This window comes from Anguilla rostrata, chromosome 5 (assembly GCF_018555375.3).
Source record: "Anguilla rostrata isolate EN2019 chromosome 5, ASM1855537v3, whole genome shotgun sequence".
NCBI lineage: Eukaryota > Metazoa > Chordata > Actinopteri > Anguilliformes > Anguillidae > Anguilla > Anguilla rostrata.
This window is the reverse complement of record NC_057937.1, coordinates 49,309,214-49,328,557: the sequence shown is the minus strand read 5'-3', so window position 1 is coordinate 49,328,557 and position 19,344 is coordinate 49,309,214. Positions and strand designations below refer to the sequence as shown.

The 19,344-nt window shown below is 39.5% G+C and overlaps 1 protein-coding gene across 2 annotated transcripts in view; it reads right to left on the bottom strand.

Moving 5' to 3' along the window:
- The window catches only part of LOC135255533 (synaptic vesicle membrane protein VAT-1 homolog-like), a 37,889-nt gene that overhangs the window by 8,231 nt on the left and 10,314 nt on the right, over positions 1–19,344 (bottom strand). For both annotated transcript variants that reach the window (XM_064336835.1, XM_064336836.1), the window contains exons 5-7: positions 18,357–18,460; positions 16,329–16,384; positions 14,809–15,003 (exon numbers count right to left, since the gene is read on the bottom strand). In XM_064336835.1, the coding sequence (XP_064192905.1) occupies positions 14,809–15,003; positions 16,329–16,384; positions 18,357–18,460 (355 nt within the window). The remainder of the gene's footprint in view (positions 1–14,808; positions 15,004–16,328; positions 16,385–18,356; positions 18,461–19,344) is intronic.

Here is a 19,344-nt window from a genome sequence, read left to right as displayed (position 1 = left end):
GATGCAATGCCAATTTACATGGTCTACCACTGCAATGGAATACAAGGATATAGTCATTATAAGAAGCTACTCCCAAGAGGAAACATTCTTTTGTCGGAGGTGCAGAGTAGGGCAGTCACTTTTCCCACAAAACTGAATTTGAACGAATCTCATAAGATAAATTCTTGATATCAAAAATCATTTTTAGCTAGTTATAATTAGTGCATTTTTCCCATTCATTTCAATGGGGCCTTTCATTCTTGATATCAGAAATTGAATTAAAACCAGTTAAAATGGCTATTCTTGATATCAATAATTACATTTCAAGTAGATAGAATTTGAATTATTGATATTGAATTTTAACCACTTAAAATTAAGCATTCAAATTAAATATCAATAATTCCTATTTTTGCTTGTTGGAATTCAATCCTGATATAAAAAATGAACGGTTATAATTTTATCTCCAATGGCAATGAACATCTAATACTTCCAAATGGCACTCCTGAGGGGCGGCGGAGCTATTGTTCTTGAATCTTCCATTGGGAATGCACAGCCCACAGGCTATGCGGATAGAACGACTCATAAGTTTATTTTTAGGCTACCTAATGGTACACCCTCCAGACAAAACAATAACATGGGTTGTTTATAGGTCTCTTTGAAGTTGCTACCATAAGCACAACACGGATGAGAGCACAGTGCAGTTGGGTTCCTTATTTTACCTAGGCAATGAGATTACACCTTTTAACCCTTAGCAAATTAAAAATTTAAATTTTCCTAAGATACAAACAAGTTTGATTATCACACAAAAAAGTGGCATCCCCAGTGTTGAGTTGTCATGGAATAATCTATTGCATCTCAACGCAACTGGCGAGAGTAGATAACTAAAGCAGCTAATGCATGTACTGTACTGAAGCTATCATTTTAACTACAGTCCCTTGATTAAATTGAAAAGATTATTTTAATTGCATTTATTGCTATTCTTCTCATTACAGACTGGTGTAAGGAAAAGAACAGAATACAGTGCAATATAAGAACAGCCATAACCAATTAAAAACAGAAATAATACAGGAAGTAACATTATAAAAAAAGAAAAAAGACAATGAACAATAAATGCAAAATATGCATTTTTCCTGATGTGGGTATTTATATCAAAGTCAAATTGTACAGCATAAGATTCACACAAATGGCTGACCGGCCTTTGAAAAGGTTATCTGTGCATTGCTTGGGAAAGCCCTAAAATTCACAACCCGTCATACACCGGGCTGCAACTTCCACCATAGACATGGTCTGAGCAGGTGGGCAGCGCAGACGCAAACTGCAGAACAGGCTGACACCAAAATTGCAATGCGCTGCACCAAGATTGCAATGTGCTGCTTGATCGTCACTAACACACCATGAACAGCACCCCTCCTCCCACATCAGCGCACGGTGAGTCACCAAATGGGCTCAGACGCATCAAAATCCATGGCTAAAATAGCGCTCCGTCAGTGAGACGGCTGGCCACAGGCCATGCCCCGGCTGGAAAATAAGTGTCCATTTTCACTCCACTTTTAGCTCACCCACCTCAGATTGACAACCATAAATGATAAAGACTATATCTCCATCTCATAACCACAAATACCTGCTCCCCGTTACACGGTAGTTCTTCTTTTGGAACTTCCTCATGGGATTTTTGTGTTTTTAACTGTTCTTCTTGAAGCTTTTTGTGACAAGTGAAACTAATTCTTTCCCAATAACAAAACGGGAAAAAAATAGACTAAAATAGGCAAATGACTTCCAATTACTATAAAAAAGAACACCTGAGCTTCACTTTCAAGTTGCACACAAAATGCTTGGTGCAACTAAGCTTAGAAATGTCTGGGCTGAAGCAAATATTCTTTTTTCTCCGACCCATTTAGTTTATACGAAAAAAAGGTAACTCGAGACTAATCTCTGAGAATTTAGGTGCAAAGTACCGCTCAATCCAAACTGTTATTTGGCAGGAACTGAGTCACAAAAAGCTTCAAAAAGAACAGCAATTGTGCATCTTCCCATGAGAATGGATTGAATCATGGCCTAATGGTACACCATTACAATCTGGGTACACTGCTCAGGACCCAATTACATCACTGCATGACTGATTGCTCCAGTTCAGGGGTATAAATCTTAGTTCTCCCTTTCTATTTACCTGTGGGCTTTATCCTATTGAGAAGTGACTTTGATGAATGTGTGCTTAGAAGATACCATTGCCTTTTCTGTGATGCTTGCCACATACAAGAGTTAGGTCCACATGTGATCTAACTGAGCAGCTCTCTCAACTATTAGTCAGTATTTTAAGCATGCACGCATACATCACGAGTTAGAAAGGTCACATTCATGAGATAGACCAAGACAAATCGGAAGGTGTGTAATTTGCACCTGATGTATTTTTTTTTTTTTTTTACCAATCTCATATATCCCTCTGTCATCCTCCTTAGAACTGCACATTCTCTTTAGCTACCAAGCTACATCTTTCATTGAAAAATAATTATTAACCGTCCAGTGCTTAACTGGGCACATTCGAAAACCTTTTTGTAGGGAAGTCAAGAGCCAGACATCACAGAAATTTCTTTCGACAATCACCTTGTCATTCAAGGTGCCAGAAATAAAAGGTAGTCTTTTGAAATGTATCTCAAGTCTGAGCGAATACAAAAACACCACTCGTCTGTAGGATCTGTGACATAAAAGTTCTTTAAGCTAAAAAAACTGTAAAATGTAAAAAAAATAAAAAAAAATGTCAATGCAAAATAGATACCCATACAGTCCATTTTGGGGGAGTGGAGTGTTTTGAATTACATTCCATAAGGAAAGGTAATTTGTACCCACATCGAACCCCTTCATAAAACAAAATACATCAAATCTTAAATCTTTTGAGGTGCAGCCTATGCTGTCCACTGAGAGGCATCATTAAATTCCCTGAATCAGGCATGTGTGGAAGCCGTTTTGACTTTCATAATTGTTCCCTGGTTGACTCCCACTCATTTTTCTCCATCTGAAGCACATTCCCTCTATCCCACTCATACATCTGCACTCCTCCTAAACACTCATGAGCCAGTGACTTACTTCACTACAGGCAGCCAGACAGCATATTACAGGAGAGCCAGTGCCAACTGAAAGAAAATCTCTAACTGTCTGACCAGCGAATAAATAGTGGACACTAAAGCAATGACACAAGGAACCCAGGCCAATCCCAACCCCCATTGGGATGAAACTAATTGCGTCTGCTGCTGCAAGCTTCTGGTCGCAGCGGAAAACAGCAAGACCGTATTCAAGCTAGTGATGTCCTGAAGTCCTGAAGTCTCAGCTTGTGCTTAGAAGAAGCTGAGCCATTCAAGAGGCTCACCGGAACAAGATTATGAAGAAATGAGAGGCTCATCACATCGCCAATAAACACATCACTCTGTTTAATATAGCACGGCCATCAAAAATGTTCCAAAAGGAAAATGAATAAATTTTATACCAGGTAGCTACGGGAGATGCCTCTTTGAAATTCTGATTAGAATTAACAAATGACCTGCTAACATTTGCTTGCATTCTTTGTAGGAATTTATGTGCTGTTCACTCGAGTACCCACCGGCAGTTACCTACCCCTAGTGTGGACTTTAATGAGTTTTCACCTCCGCACAACAGATGCAGCATTATAATCCAGTGAAATGCATTAGTGTACCAATGACTCCCCTGCCTGGCTAAGCTGCTGTGCTTCAGAAATGAGCAGTGGGGCTGCACCTGGGAAGTGCTAATGACACGCAGACCACAGAGGCACTGACTGTTTGCCTTTCACAAAACATATTAGTTCTACTCATCGGCTGTTGAATCAGAGGCAAATATATCAAAACATATTTCTGCCAGATTCCCGATCTAAAGCAAATATATCAAAATATAATTCAATCAGATTTCTAATCTAGCGCTCCTTTTACTAAAGCCAAGGGCTCCTCTTGTATCATGGTTTAAATTAAATTCAGCCACCACTCTTTGTCTGTCACTATCTGGAGTAAATAATTTGCCAGGACCCTGTTTGAGAAGAAATTGCTGTAGCACTGGAAGTGACACTGCACAGAGAGGTAATTAGTAAAACTGAGGAAAGCACAATAGCGGTAACAGGCAGGCAATGTGGTCATCAGGGATACAAGGGTTATCCAAGGCCATCAAATGCTAAATAAAATGGAAGAGGAACATTGGCCAGCGGAGACTCAATAATGTTAATGGTGAGCCAACGGCAGGCGGTCTTTTCTCTGGACTCCCTACAAAGGGAAGGTATTGACTTTCTCAGACAAAGGTCAAAGCCTGCGATTGGGTCATTATCATTCAGGACACTCCCATAGCTGGACAGCCCTGACGGCCACTAGCCCACATTTTCCAATACCTCGACAGAAAAAAGTTAAGAGGTAGCACAGTTGTGCTTGTGGTCTGCCCTTGAAAGCAAGCATTCCTGTTTCCAGTAGAAACCCTAACTGTCCTTCAATTGTATCATTTGCAAAAAAAAGTAGAGGTTTTGGTGAACTGTCTAGGAGATTGACTGTTTCAAATGAAGACAAAGTTAGTGATTAAATTATTGTTAAACATTTAAGCAAAGAAAACATATGCACCAGTAGAAGGGTTAGAACACAAACCCTAACTCTAAACTAAATGTTATTTATTCATCCAAAATACATATCTGGGAGTATTGTCATCAGAGGACAATAGTATGCTTTATATGGGCTAAAGAACATCTGGTCTGTATTTCATTTCAGGTAAATATCAAGTTAATTTGTCTAATTTATCCTCTAAATGTATCCCATGTCAGCTCAAGCCAAAACACAATACCCACCAAAAGCACAAAGCTCTTTAACCTTGACTTGCTGACTGTAGCACTTGAAGCCCACAGATAATTGGCAAGAATCTATTTGTCTCCTCTGAATACAGTGCAAGAGTAGAACTGCAGCAGAGTGAACTTTCCAGAATGTGCCAAATACACAAATATCAAATAAAGTGTTATGAAGTGCTGAACCCACTGTTCAGCACTTCATAAGTGACACTGTAGTGGCACTGTATTTCAGCTGTTTCATTGTACTCAGCTCCTTCCACCAGAAGCATACAGAAGGAAACACAAAAAGATAATGAAAAGGAAATCTTCATGTTGGCACAAGCAAAGTAGCAAGATCTGCAAAAAACTGCAAAGCCAAATTAATGAAGAGCATCAGAGTATTTGAGGGCACACCCTGAGATACACAAAGAATCCAACAGGAGCTCTGAATGTCTCAACCTACATGTATGCAAGAGAGTGCGCCATTATATTCAACCGCAATACAGAAAATTAACTTTAGCAATTACTTATAAATCACCCTGTTTCAAACCAACCTGGAGTTCATTAATTAATCATTAACACGGGGAAAGCGGGCAAGACTTGTGTAAGATAAGAGGCTATCGGCTTTCACAGCATGAACCCTCAGGATTAGAACCCAACTTTTAATTAGTCTAAATCAGGGATGGGCAATGAGGGCCCAGGAGGGCCCTGTTTCTGCATTTCAGAAGAACTTTTTTTTTTAATTAGTCCAATCATTTACATGATCTGACATTTTAGATACATTCTGTGATTTGAACAGCAGCTGATGAACGTTCTTGTGCTAGTATGCTTGTATTGTAGCGTTTTATTGTGGTCTAATCTGCGAGCATGAATCAGTGTTAGTGTACATGACTTATCAGCCTGGGTAACTGATGGTAGCAGAAGCCTGCATACGAACTTGCCCTACAGGACTGCAGTTGCCCACTCCTGGTCTAAATCGTCCTTCCTGCTTTTCAATTTCCATTCTAAATGGGTAGCTGATCTTTGGCAAAAAAGAATGTAATTTACTTATCATTTCAAAAAATAAACTGTTCTGTTGCGGCCCATATACCTTTCTCTGTGCTCCTCATGCCCCCTTTTGTTCTCCCTGTATTCTCCTTGCTCTTCTCCCCATATGCCCCTCTTTTTGCTCCCCAAGCAGACCTCTACCTATCCCCCACACACCCCTCTCTTTATTTTAAGAGCTGTTCACCACATTGGCACAGAAATAATGAATTCAAACCAAAGGCCGATGGCCAGACAGGTTGTGTTGATGTGTGGCAGTTTTTGAGCCACCAAACTCAGATGATTAAATTATCCTCTGGACCTGCAACGCTGAGCACAAGGACGGCAGACAGGGAGGCACAATTTTCAGACATTAAAGCAAGTAGTGTAAAGCCCTAGCAAATTATACCAAGTGATTTGCTACACTATGAAAAGCTGGGCCAGTTCAAATATTGACCATACATTTGTTGGTAACTTTGATGTTCTAGATCAAACACAGTAATCCTGTGCTCTCTACATTATCTTTAGCACAGTCTGTCTCATACTGTGCAGCCTGTTTGCACTCTCCCTTCCTCAGCATTCTGATACTAGGCTAGATACACATCGGTGAGTAACAAAATATCCTTTAGACTTTAGTGAAAAGCAAAGGTCTCAACAATCAATACTGTCTGAATCTAAAAAACCTGCATGACTCAAATGTAGGCACCTTCCTCTGTTAACTTTTGCATTGGATTACTAATACAAATGGGAGTTATTCCTACAAATCCCAAGCATTTGTTTTTGATTCCTATGCAAATGACTACCTTTTTAAATTCTCGTGGGGTTCCGTTCCTCTGGCATTGATGAGGCAGAGAAATAACTGTTGTTTCCATGAAAATCACAAGAAATAAAATATAAAAATGACAAGAATGAAATTTTCAAGGCTTAATTTCTCAGCTCTTCTAAAGTGTATTTCTACTGTAACAGCACAGCAAAAAGTGGTACTTACATTATCACATTGTTCTTCTTGGAAGAAAGCTGATGCGCTTAACAGAAAATGAAGAGATCTTGTCTACGAGTGTCACATACACTTTATTAATTAAAATGGCCCAAGGGACACCAGCAAAAATAACTCAATTACAGGGTTTATGGGTTAGTGGTCTGAAAATAAGATGCTGCCTTGAGGGCAAATGAAGGATTTCAAAAATAATAAGTAAGGGTGTTACGGTGCTTGTTAATACCGCTCAATCTTTCAGAATAGTCAAGCTACAAGCTACAAATGTGCACGAAGCGGTGAAAATAATAGACAGGCCATTGGTTCTTCCTGCAATTTCACTATACAGTGCAGACATTGGAATGGCCTCATTAACACATGCTTTCAGGACATTTAGCTCTGCTCCGGCTGCCAAACTACTAAAGTCAATCAACCATGAACAAAAAAATCTATTCATTAGAGGTAGCACTGTTTAGGCAAATCAGAAACTCACCATGTTAATGAGCCCTCTGAAGTTCATGACTATTTCTCCATTGTTTTTCTTTTTAGCTGAGAGTAACTATGAACAACACCAATATCTGTGTCACCATATCCCTGAGGCCTGTCACTGTTATTTGTACACCGGAACAAATAAGATATCATGAAAGATCATTATTTCATTAAAAATAAATTGCTGATTTTAATTGGTTGAGGAAATTCACCTATACATGCTTTGAATACTTCTATAGGGGAAACAAAATCAGACCGGCAGAAAATGCCTAATTATGAATCAGGGCTTCTTCACCATGAATGCATCGAAGAGGTAGGGGTGTCACAGAGACATCAAAGAAAATGAAGAAAGAACACAGAAGGAAATGGAGGACGAGTACACACACTCCCCAAGACACTGCATCTTTTCAGTCCACCAGCTGAGATGTGCAGTCATTATACTGGAACAGTGTACTTCATGGACTGCTGGTGCAGGCAGAGTGCAGGCACCTGACTGGCCAGAGGAGTTGCTTTTACGCAATGAACAGGGAACACCCAGGTGACTGAAACCCTCCCTCCCTGGGTGGTGCCAGTCAGTATGACCACAGTCAGAAATGGACACCAAACCACAGGACAAGCTATATGGTAGACTCCAGTCTTATCAGCATGAGCCACCTGCCAGCCCCCGTTTCTATGGTGAGAATGTCAGAGAGTTTCTGAATAAGCCTAAGCTCACAGCAGCTTGATGAAGCAGATGAAGCCCTCACACAAACAATGGATCTCATTTCACCAGGTGATGAGGTCCCTCCTTCTAATGACCTTTTGCTATTAGCAAAGTGCCATGTACAAAGCTGTTCCCTTGTGCGTGGCTCTGAAAAAAGGTCAAGGTTCTTTGAAATAACCGAGTGGAATAGCAAAGTGATAACTGTACGTGACAGTCAGAGCTATCTCTGTGCTATGCACGTCTTCTCCTCTCCATGATCCATGCTCACCCAAATCAATTTATGATTGGTTTTCTGGCTTTATCATGCATCTGGCCTTTCAGACGTCAAGACCGAGATGGGGCATTTATTTTTCTCGAATCTTAACACATTTCAAATGAATGTTATAGTGTAGATAATGTTTGATCTTAACTCAAAAACTGGACACTGTCTTATCTCACAGTAGCTTGTCCATAGAATCCACCCCCCCTCTCCTACACAGATTGTGATATATCCAAAGGTTACCTGTCCATGTCTTCAGTACAACCTTCTCAAGATACCTGTTTTATTAATGTTTTTACTTGGTATTCCAACACCCACAACAAACAAAAATGAGCAACAACGTAAAGGGGAAGGACCAATACAAACACCCAAAATAATGAAACAGAAAGGAGGAGCGCTGTAAGGAGCAATACACTACACAATACCAATATGTTTGACAACAAAGCGCACAATATCGCAAAGTAGCAAGACTGACCCTGTGCCATCGTGCCATCTATTTCACCAAAAATCAAAATAGCAAGGGAAGCAGATCAAATAATCAAATATTTAAGGTGAATTGTGTCAAAAAAGAAAGAATCCATAAATTTAAGGAAGGTTATAATAAAATAATTCAGTTTTCATATTTTCTAACACAAAGTGCCATCCTGCTTGGCTGCAAAATTACAAATGTATACCTAAGTATATGAATCAAGAATCTTCTTTACAAATGACCAATAACCATAAAAGGAAAGAGCAAGCTGTCTTCTGTGAAATGGCAGTAGTTTCTCAGGCTTACTGAAGCCCAGCCCCATAGCTCTCCCACATGCTGAAGTCCTTATAAAACATTCATGTTCACAGAAAGTTTTCTAGCTTGAGAATCTTTTTAAATGGACCTCCTTAAAAATTTAAATATCACCTTGAGTCAAAAATATTATTTTAGATTTGTATGAAATTCATCAGTAAGCCCACTAAAAGATTAGTCATGCTAATATAATTCTGTTCACGCTGGGAACACAAGACTGGAAACTGTAAAGGGCTCTGACATCATCTGGGGACAGGCAGATAACAAGGTGTCTGCATGTGAACTATTACCTGCACTTTAGGCTAATCCCAAGTAACAATCGCAAACAACCAATGGACCACATTTGAACTACATATTGGGCAAGGACCCATAGCTGAGCATATAGCACTTCCTGGATGTGTCCTAATAATTATATGGCAGAAATAAGGCATTCTGGGATTTTTGAATCATGATGGTGTTTATCGTGTTGCACAAAACTAGACCATATGGCAAGACTTTAATTTAAATGAGAGGGCACTCAGGTGATTATATTCAATGCACCTGATAAGGAATATATTAGTATATGGTTTATTTACTAGAAATGAAAAAATCCTATAGAATCCCACAAAAAATGAAATAATACCCTTCTGGAGACAAGTATCTGAAAGGGAAGAATTTATAATCAAAATTTATCCCTTAAAACTTTACAGACAAAACACTTGGAAAACAAAGCTATTAGATTAGGTTCTGAAAATGATGATATGATTATAGTTGCAATTCTGAATGTATTCTGAAAGGAAGGAACAGTGACCAAAGTGCTTGTGTTTCTTTGATTACCCCTTATTTATATGCAAGCAATCGGTGTACAAAGAGTACATTTGCTGCAATTTAAGATTTTGCATAAAAACAAAATTACAGGGCGGTATAACTTGTCCATGTGTAGTTAAAGCTTTATGCTTAATGGACACTGAGATATACTGAATCCAAATCTTGTTATATTAAAGAGAACATCTAACCAGTGAAGAACAGGCAATTAAGTGAAATGACTGGCTTTTAAAATCAAGGCATAGCAGGGAGGTTTATGTAAATCATTTGTATCTGGCCTATTATAGGGTGAATCACAGACAAATTGGGTGGTATTCAGCTCATTTTTATTTTTTCAATCCCATTGCTTTGTCAGGGCAAAGATATAATCTCCATTTGAACATTTGTTCAATTAGATTGGCATAATACTGTTTATGTACTGAATTCCATATGAATATACACTTCATCCATCTTGTGAGGGCCCAGCATTGAAGAGGGTTGGGCAATTCTATTTGACTGACAAGACTAAGGTTGTCTGGTTAAGACACAGATATACCTGAAAGCAAAATAAAATATCTTCTATATAACCCAATCACTATGCAAGGTGTTTCTTTTAGTTTATTCCTTAGGGAAAACTCACTTAGATCTGTAGTTCAAAACACAGAATGAGACCCTGGTCTGTTATCTTGGCGGGGGCTTGGACCACACTAAGGTTTATTAAGCCAGTGGAGTGATGACGACCCTGCTGCACACACATCTACAGTAGGGTCAAAGGCCACAGAGAAGAAATGGTGGTTTATCTGCCTGGGCAGAAGGCCCCTGTTGTAAACGTGTGCCTGAATCTAAAAATGCGTCAATACGCCAGGGTGGACATCCAGGTTCTGCTATAGCTCAGCTGCTTGCAGAAAAGCCCTGATACACTCTGCCCTCACATCAAACGCAAGAGTCAGCTCCTTTGCGCTGGCCTACATAACCTGCGGTGAACTCCAATGGCAGTGTGTTGTTTTTTTAAAATGCCATCCGGCCCCGGTCTGAGCATTTAAAGCATTGTATCTGACTCAGAACACACAGTAACAAGTGTGTAAAATCAGGATCCACGGCTTCAAAGCAAAGTCGTGAAAAAGCAAGGACACAATATTTCCTCTGCAAGAATGCCTTTTGTTTGAAATACCGGACCACATGCAGAAGCCCAAAATTCAAGAAACAGGCTCTTATTCAATGTATAATTCTTTTTTCTGACTGTTTGATTTACAGCTTTGAAAGTAACCTTGATAAACAGCTGTCTCTGCTGGTATCGCTGCATCATTAGAAAGCACAATAACAAACCATGGCCAAGGACCCTGTGGTAACACTGCTCAGTGAGCTTGCCTCAGTACAGCACAAATAGCATCTAACACTCCTGTTTCACTGGATGGAGCACATGCACTCAGGAGTGCACTGCACAGCAATAACCCTAGACAGGTGTCACACGTACCACAGACAGGTGTCTCAGTCTGGTGAAAAACTACAGCGCACACTGGGGGAGGGTCTCTCGCATTTTGCAGGATACCATCAACACCCCGCTTCTCCCTTCACTACTTGCCGATTCACCTTTCAGAAGCAAATGTAACCTGTGGTGCTTCATTGGCAGGATGAGCACAGAAAGGGTAATAAGACCAACCTGGGGTCAGTGGGGTCATACACATAGAGACCTAAGATGTTGGTAAGGCGCACTGGGTTTAGATTCAGGATGGGATTGGATGGTGGCAAGTCGGGGTCTTAATGCATGTGGGTGACAAATATCAAAGCAATATTAATGACTTGGATTTGCTGATGGAGGACCAGACAGGATGCATCTGCATCAGTGACAGTTGCCTAAGGTGCGAGAATGACCGAGTCACAGTGTAGCATGCAATGAAGGGAAATTATGGATGAAGCATGTCACTGTCGTTGGTGGCAACCTACGGACACACATCTGAGGAAACACACACAGAGCTACAGCCACAGGTGTATTTTTACAAAGATGGATTAGGCACTGGCTATAAAATCTGTCCTTTTAGTATCAACAGATGGTCTCCCTCCTACACTGATAGATGTTCAAAGGTAAGGATATATACATATATATATATACATATATATCCTTATAATTTTTTTTACAGGAGTATTACATATTGATATGCAATCCATATGCAACCCAGACAACACTACGCCTTTAAAGCCAATAGCCAGTGACAATAAGACCTAGATTTTTGTGCAGGGTTCAAAATCAATGCTTTAGTGGGAGTCACCTAGAGAAAGAAAAGAGGAACAGGGGAAAACCCTTCACAATGAAGGATTGTGGGTCAGGTTTGCCATTTGATAATGGATTGTCACCCCATAAGATGCTGACAGGGATAGCAGCTGGAACTGGGAATGCGGCATACATGCTACATTAATGCCACTGATATATTTGCTACTACTAGTCGCTGGTACGAATCCATGACATTCTTGGGCTTTATATGTTATCTATGACTTGAAAGAGACAAATTGCTATCCTCCAGCCAAGGGAATAAGTTGTGTGTTTAATTATGGATTGGATCTATAGCAATATTTTAGAAAATCAGAAACCAACTGTAGATACTGAGGCTGCATGTGTTTCTGTGCAAAAGACTAACGGTGCTCTGGACTTATTTTAGAATAAACATTCATATTAATCAGCCACCAGTCAGTTGCTTAGCTCAAATGTAATTACTGTCCAACACAATCAGCCACCGTAACAATCCTCCCCCTTCCATGTGCATGAGTTTGCCGATTGCTTTGTCTCAGACTGCATTAACTACCAAAACAATGGCAGCCATAGAAAACGAGCAAGAATGCTCTGATGCCCCAAAAACATTTTAGAAATTGAAAAAGGTTTAAACATAGAAGAGTGCTGCCTGGACTTGAAATTCTCAGTATTGAAGTTTCAGCATTCAGGCACTGAATAGTCTTTACTACTGCGAAAATCTTGGGATAGCAAACAGAGTTTAAGAGAGTTGTAGAAAAAGATATTCCAGCACTAACAGCAAATTAATTGTTAAGTCAAACTGAGTATCTAGAAAAACATTTTGGACATGCATCTGTCATTACACAAGAAAACTGTTATACACATAATGTTTTGAAGGAGAGCACACAAGATCCACAAAACATAAGCATTTAAATATTTTCTTATGCTGCAGACTTCACTTAGGAGCTCATTTACTACCAGCATCCAGAGGTAATATTCGATATGTACTTCTTGGCCACAACAATTCGAATAAATAATTATTTTCTTAAAGTATGATTATGATCCAAGGAGACATAAATGAATGTGTACTAATTTGAAAGCATGCCATGTTTTGTGCAATTTCTTTCCCAAGCTTTGTGCTAATGATCTTTACTGTATGTTCCATGCAAAACTGCAAATGATATATATAACCTTACTGCAGCAACAGATTTGGGCATAACATTTTATTTTAATGTCTTCTAAGTCTAAATAGCAAATACTGACAGCTTTATGTCAATATGCTATGGTTCATGGTCACAGTGATATACAGTACGTATATGATAACATGGTTATGTGGTTAATGGCATGGTTAGTATAATTCTAATGGTTTCAGAGGAGATTCCATTTAGGTTTCTAGCAAAAACTATAAAATGGCAAAAATCCAATATATTGGATCTAATAAATGTCAACTGCACAAATTTTCATCATCAGGATATGAAAACCATGTTTTTGTGTTCTTATGAGTCACAGTATTTTTGTATACAGTTCAAAGTTTAAAATGATAACATCTGTTATATTTATAGATCATAACTATTAAACAGCATATTCATATTTTCATGTTACAATATAATATATATATAGCACCATTTTGGTGCACCATTCATCAAATAAATACTAACAAGAGAGGGCAGCCTTCTCGCATAGCAATCTATAAACCATTTTTTAAAGTTTTTTTAGGATCTACTGGCAGGGCCAACTAATGCCACATAATGACTGAGTTTATTGTTACTGTTACGGTGGATTTAATAGCCATTATGAAAAAAGTCCTGTAACAGCTGGGTATTTACAATATAATAAAATGTTGTGTCACATTTGTGTTTATGTTTGATCCTGGCATAAAATGTCTGCTTGGAAGTCCATTACTTAGCATAATATGCAGTGGCATTAGTCAAAAAAATTATCACACGCAGATACCATATGCTGTAATGTTCTTTTAAGCAGAAAGCTCTCAGCATTCCGCCAACCTCCATTCCTCACTTCAATCAATAGAACAACAATAACATCGTTGATGGTCTTGCAAATATTATGCTAATAAAAGATGAATTAATGAGACATTAATGCTTTGTTCTAGGAGGCTGAAGAGAATACACAAACAATGTTGGAAGTCTGAGAAACAACTGGGAGAGTTAAGTGAATCTCATCATTCTTTCAAATTATTTCTGCAGCTATTATTTATAGCAGTAGTGGTGCATCAGCTACTTGTCAAAGCCCCATCACGGTCTACTTCAGACATAGCTTAAAAAAAAAAGATGTTACAGATGATGTGTGGAATGCTGCAGGGGCATATGGTGGTGGTGGTGGGGGGGTTATGATGATTTCAAGGGCCCTGACTGACAGGGGGCCTCAAAAAACTGTGCAGAAATTGTGCATGGATAGGGTGGCCTGGGGTGGTGGGGCCCAATGTGAGATCTTTTCTTGGGGCCCAAAAAATTCCAGGGGGAGCCCCTGAATGCTACAGCACAATGAGGCCACTTTACCACAAGGGGAGCTCCCTATACCGCTTTAAACAGAAGAAACATTTCTGGGCGTTACGGTCAACTACAAACCACTTCCACGCTGTGCATGTCAAGCATTGTCAGTCTCAGAATAGGATAAACAAATGCCACAAAGCAGGTCACCGGACAGTATGCCAGGACATAAAAGTGGGGGGTTACAGCTGAGACATTTGCGTGCAGTGACGCACCACACAATACAATTTCAGTCCAGCAGAGACTGCTGTCCATCTCCTCTCACTGTCTAATCCTGCACCCTTACCTCTTCTAGAGCCCATAGTGAGTCCACCAGGGGTCTGATTTTCTTCTGATCATAGAGAGAGATGAGCTTCTGCATCACTGTCTTAACCACATTGGCTCTGCCTTGTTTGAAAAGCAGGTTCAGCAGCGAGAATCCTGCAATGACTTTGTTCTCCTCAAAGAGTTTGATAGGGTTCACCTTCTCCACTTGCCACCACTAAAAGTCAAACAAAAATAGGAGTGCGCATCAGTGAATGTGTGTGAATAGAGACATGCACACAAACGCATGCACACGTGCATCCAGAAACAAGCACACACACACGCGCGCGCACACACACGCGCGCGCGCACACACACACATCTAAGCACATATGTGCAAACACCCACACAATGTAACTTTGCCCTCCTCAGAAACTCTGAATGTCACATCCACACGTATCACAACTTAGTGTGTGATTTACCCTCTGAGGCAAGACTAACGTGTAGTGTAATAACCATTTTATTGGAAGGTTTCAGATCTTTGCTATTTTAGAAATACCATAGTTACTAAAAATATTCATGCTGATTAGGATGGTATTATTGTTGTTTCAGGAGAAGAACAGATGGAAGAGATTAGTGTCCTAAAAAGCAAACAACCATACACTTCTCCTGCATGTGCATGATCCTGTGTCCACAAGACACAATGTGCACATACAGCAATCACAGCAGCAGTTCTCATCACATATTCAGCAAAAGTGAAGATAACAGCTCCGGTTACACCGACACATCCAGCAAGGCAAAAGACTCCAACTTCTATCCAGCGAAGTTAAAGGTCAGTAAACAAATATATGGTGTAATTTTACTGCCGATTGTCATGAGCAGAGTAATTAAATGCAAGAGCACAATTCCTTCAGCTCTAATGCAAGTTGTATTTTCTCTCATGCAAAAGTATACGTGCTCCCAAATATATTGTCAGGTAAATGTTCCCACTGGTTGCTTCACTCACTGTTGTTCACCAGTTAGAATTTTGCAGTTCTGGCTGGAATCTCCTTCATGAGAGTTGAAGGAACCATGCTCTGTCATTTAATTTATCTGCTCTTGATGTTTGGCAGTTCACACCATATAAATATGACATTAGGCCTCTAAGGGCCATTCCAAAGATAGTCTCGCCACTTTCTTGTTCATGGCAGCAAATGATGGGAAAATACACTCACTAAATACACTTAAATCAATTCCAAATTTTAATTACGCAGTTAAATTGATTTTCAATGCCAAGTGCATTGGCATTATTCCATGAATTTTGGCTCAACTCTGTTCACCCCCCACCCCCCAACCCCAAGTGATTTGCTTTGTTTGATGTTAAATGCAGCATTGTGTGCAATGTCTTTTTAAATTATGTCTATTTTATTTACCAACTGTCATGCATCAGGTTATCAGAGTAAAATGAGAACTCACTGTGGTAAAATAAAGCTAATGTGTATGTATGCGCACAGATTTTGCAAAGCAATATCACAGCTAAACATACGTAATTAGTAAAGCAAAAGATCCCAGCAGTCATACTCACAGATTTAGCAAAGCTGAAAAAGCTTTTGGTTTCCCCGGTCACCATATTTGATGAACCTGAAAGCACAAGGCAAAATTTTGGTTAGTGGAGCAAGCATTTCGTGTACTGTCGTCGGTTCCATTAACAGTAATAACTGAGGACTGTAAAATGACAAGACTTGAGGCTTGTCAGCACCAGTAACTGATTATTTTGTCCAGTTTGACCACAGCAGAGCCTGCATTCGTACATCATTGCTCATTCCTAAAGCTGGTGAATTACTTCTCTCTGCCAATGACCTAACTTTGGAATTGGCACAGAAGTCTGTGCTGTATCATCAGAAACCACAAACCAGGGACACTGCAGCTGGAGCACGTGCACTCACCTGTGAGCTTGTGACTATTTTACGCCTTACATTCCACACAGCACTACAGCAGAGAGCAGGTGTCAATTGCAAAGGAGGTGAAACTCTCACTGATTACAGGTGGTAACCTTTGGGAACCTGGCACACCATTGGAAGGCACTACTTTAGCAGTAGCTCAAGTAAACCTGGTAGATATAAATCCACCCTAAACAGTAAAAGGTTTAGTATTTATTCAAAACAGAGTTTATAAGAGGGGATAAATGTTCTCTATCAGAGTAAAATATACTTGTTCAGTTTATTTAACACTAAATATTTCACTGTGTATCCATGGTGAGATGATTTCAGTTTATCTTGCCACTGCACACTCCAGGTCATAGTCAGGTAATGACAGTTATAGGCTCAGACTTGCAACTATAGAGCCTAGCCTACGCACATGATGAGCACTTGTGCAAAGTGAGTCACCTGGTAGGCCCATGACTTAAGTATAATACAGCAGTATGAGTACCTTGTCTGTCACTAAGTTATTTGCGCTGAAAAATGCTGGAGTTACAGTTGGAACCAGAAGGCTGTAGGGTTTACTCCTTGGTTTAGGTACTGATGTTATTATACTCTTGAAAAATATATCCAATAGCTTCTGTAAATATCCAGATGATTAATTGGATGGTATGCAAGCTATAAAAATGGTGTGGACAAGGGCATATGAAAGGTGAACATATAATGTAATATGTTCATGGATGGCCTTTTCCAATCACAACCACTGAAAATGGTTTCCAAGAAGGTTCAAAGGTCAGAAAGGACTCTCCTTCCAATGGTATTTCAATTTCTATATTCATTTGAGCTAAACAGCATAAAAGTGAAATCTCTGCCATTTCACATCAAAATAAAATTGAGATTAGGGTGATACTCCTGCTGGGAGGAACATTAAAGAATTGTCTAATGGCTTCCACGCAACAAAACTGTAGTAATGGACGGCATAAAAAGACACCGAGACATTTGGAAACAAATATTAATAGCACAGACACTAATATACAAATGAGAGGTCTCACAGGAATTGTCTATATAATTTATGTGCTGTCTTAAACAACAACAAAAAACTTCTCCCAAAATAAAAAAAGACAAGTATCCCCATCCAAAATACTAAAATATACGTATTTTTTTCAACATAAAAAGGAGACGTTGTTTGTTCACTCCTATAAAGACTGTCAATGTTTAAATTATGCCACCTGTTGATTATAATGAGCTTTTATTTCCTGGAACACACAAGCGCCATCTGGCTTAGAGTATTCAAGAGGAGTTGGCTATGCACAAGGGATTTTGGTTGAGAATAGGTGAATGTTCCAATTTGTTGTATATTCACACGTTAAACTGAAACATGTTAAAGCGTTACTTGTTAACCCATATTAATCTTCAATCTTTTTCTTTAGACTTGGAGAGAAGGGAGATTCACAGAGGTAAAGAAGTGAAACGTGTCTTATATATGTGGCAAAACAATACAATCATCCTCACTACTGAAATAAAGCCATGAAGAGTTATTGAATAGGGGTGGGAATGGAGCCAAAAATCCATTTTGCTTCTATTGTTAGTGTGAACGTGGTATAAAGTCTGTTATGAATGCCGTTTTAAAGCTAGCAGTAGGATATTTCCTCTTCCGGCAGTCTTTGAGGCAAGGTGCGTTCTGACATACACACCGTACAGGATGTAGGTTCCCAGGGGCTTCAGCAAGCTTAGCCCCTTCCCTGTGTTTTCTCCGCACAAGCAGTCCAGCACAATGTCCACTCCTTCTGGGGATATCCTGCAACGTACAGCACATTCAATTAACACACCCAGCCTCCGGAGAGGCTCAAAGCCACATCTGCAGATCTTTATTTAATTAACATCTCTTCATGGATGTGGGGGAGGGAAAAGCTGATGAATATATCGACTCTGCGCCTTACCAACTTTTAAAGCCAACTGATTAGTTTAACCAATGCCACTATTGAGGCACTTGCAGTTGTTTTTTTCAGTAGGGGAGCAGTAATAACAGAGATGAGTCTTAAGTATTTTTGAGGAAAGAACAGAGGCACCTCTTAGAACCAAAGTCCTGGTGCAGTTCATTATGATTGGAGGGCCAATATTGGACTGCTAGGCTCAATGGCTCATGTTGACTTTGTTGCAGTTGCTCAGGCCTATGCTACCAGGTCTGATTTATATTTTAATTTCCTCCAAATCTTGGGTATGGGGTCAGGCCAGGGGGACACTTTGTTTCCCTCCCAGTAATTCCTATATAGATCTACAGGGATCACCCAATATGGACATAAATGCCCTCCAATTAAAGCCAACAGTCCACAAATTATGGCCATATGCATCGTTTTATTTTAAATCCAATTTGCTGAGTTACAAAGCCAAAACAACAAAAACTGTGTCACTGTCCAAATACTAATGACCTGCACTGTATATTACTAGTGGCAATGTCTTTTGCTTGAGTGGCAGTGTATTTTGTACTTTGTACACCTCCTAGAAAATTATTGTTTACACAAGAAAAGGTTAGACATTCAAAACAACCACCAAAAGGTATTTGAGTCTGGCTAAGGTCAACAGCATTCTTATGTCTGCATTTACAACATCTGAAAAACAACTATTAAAACACTTCTCATGGACATCAGATGATTCAATGTCACTAAACACAAAACAATAAAG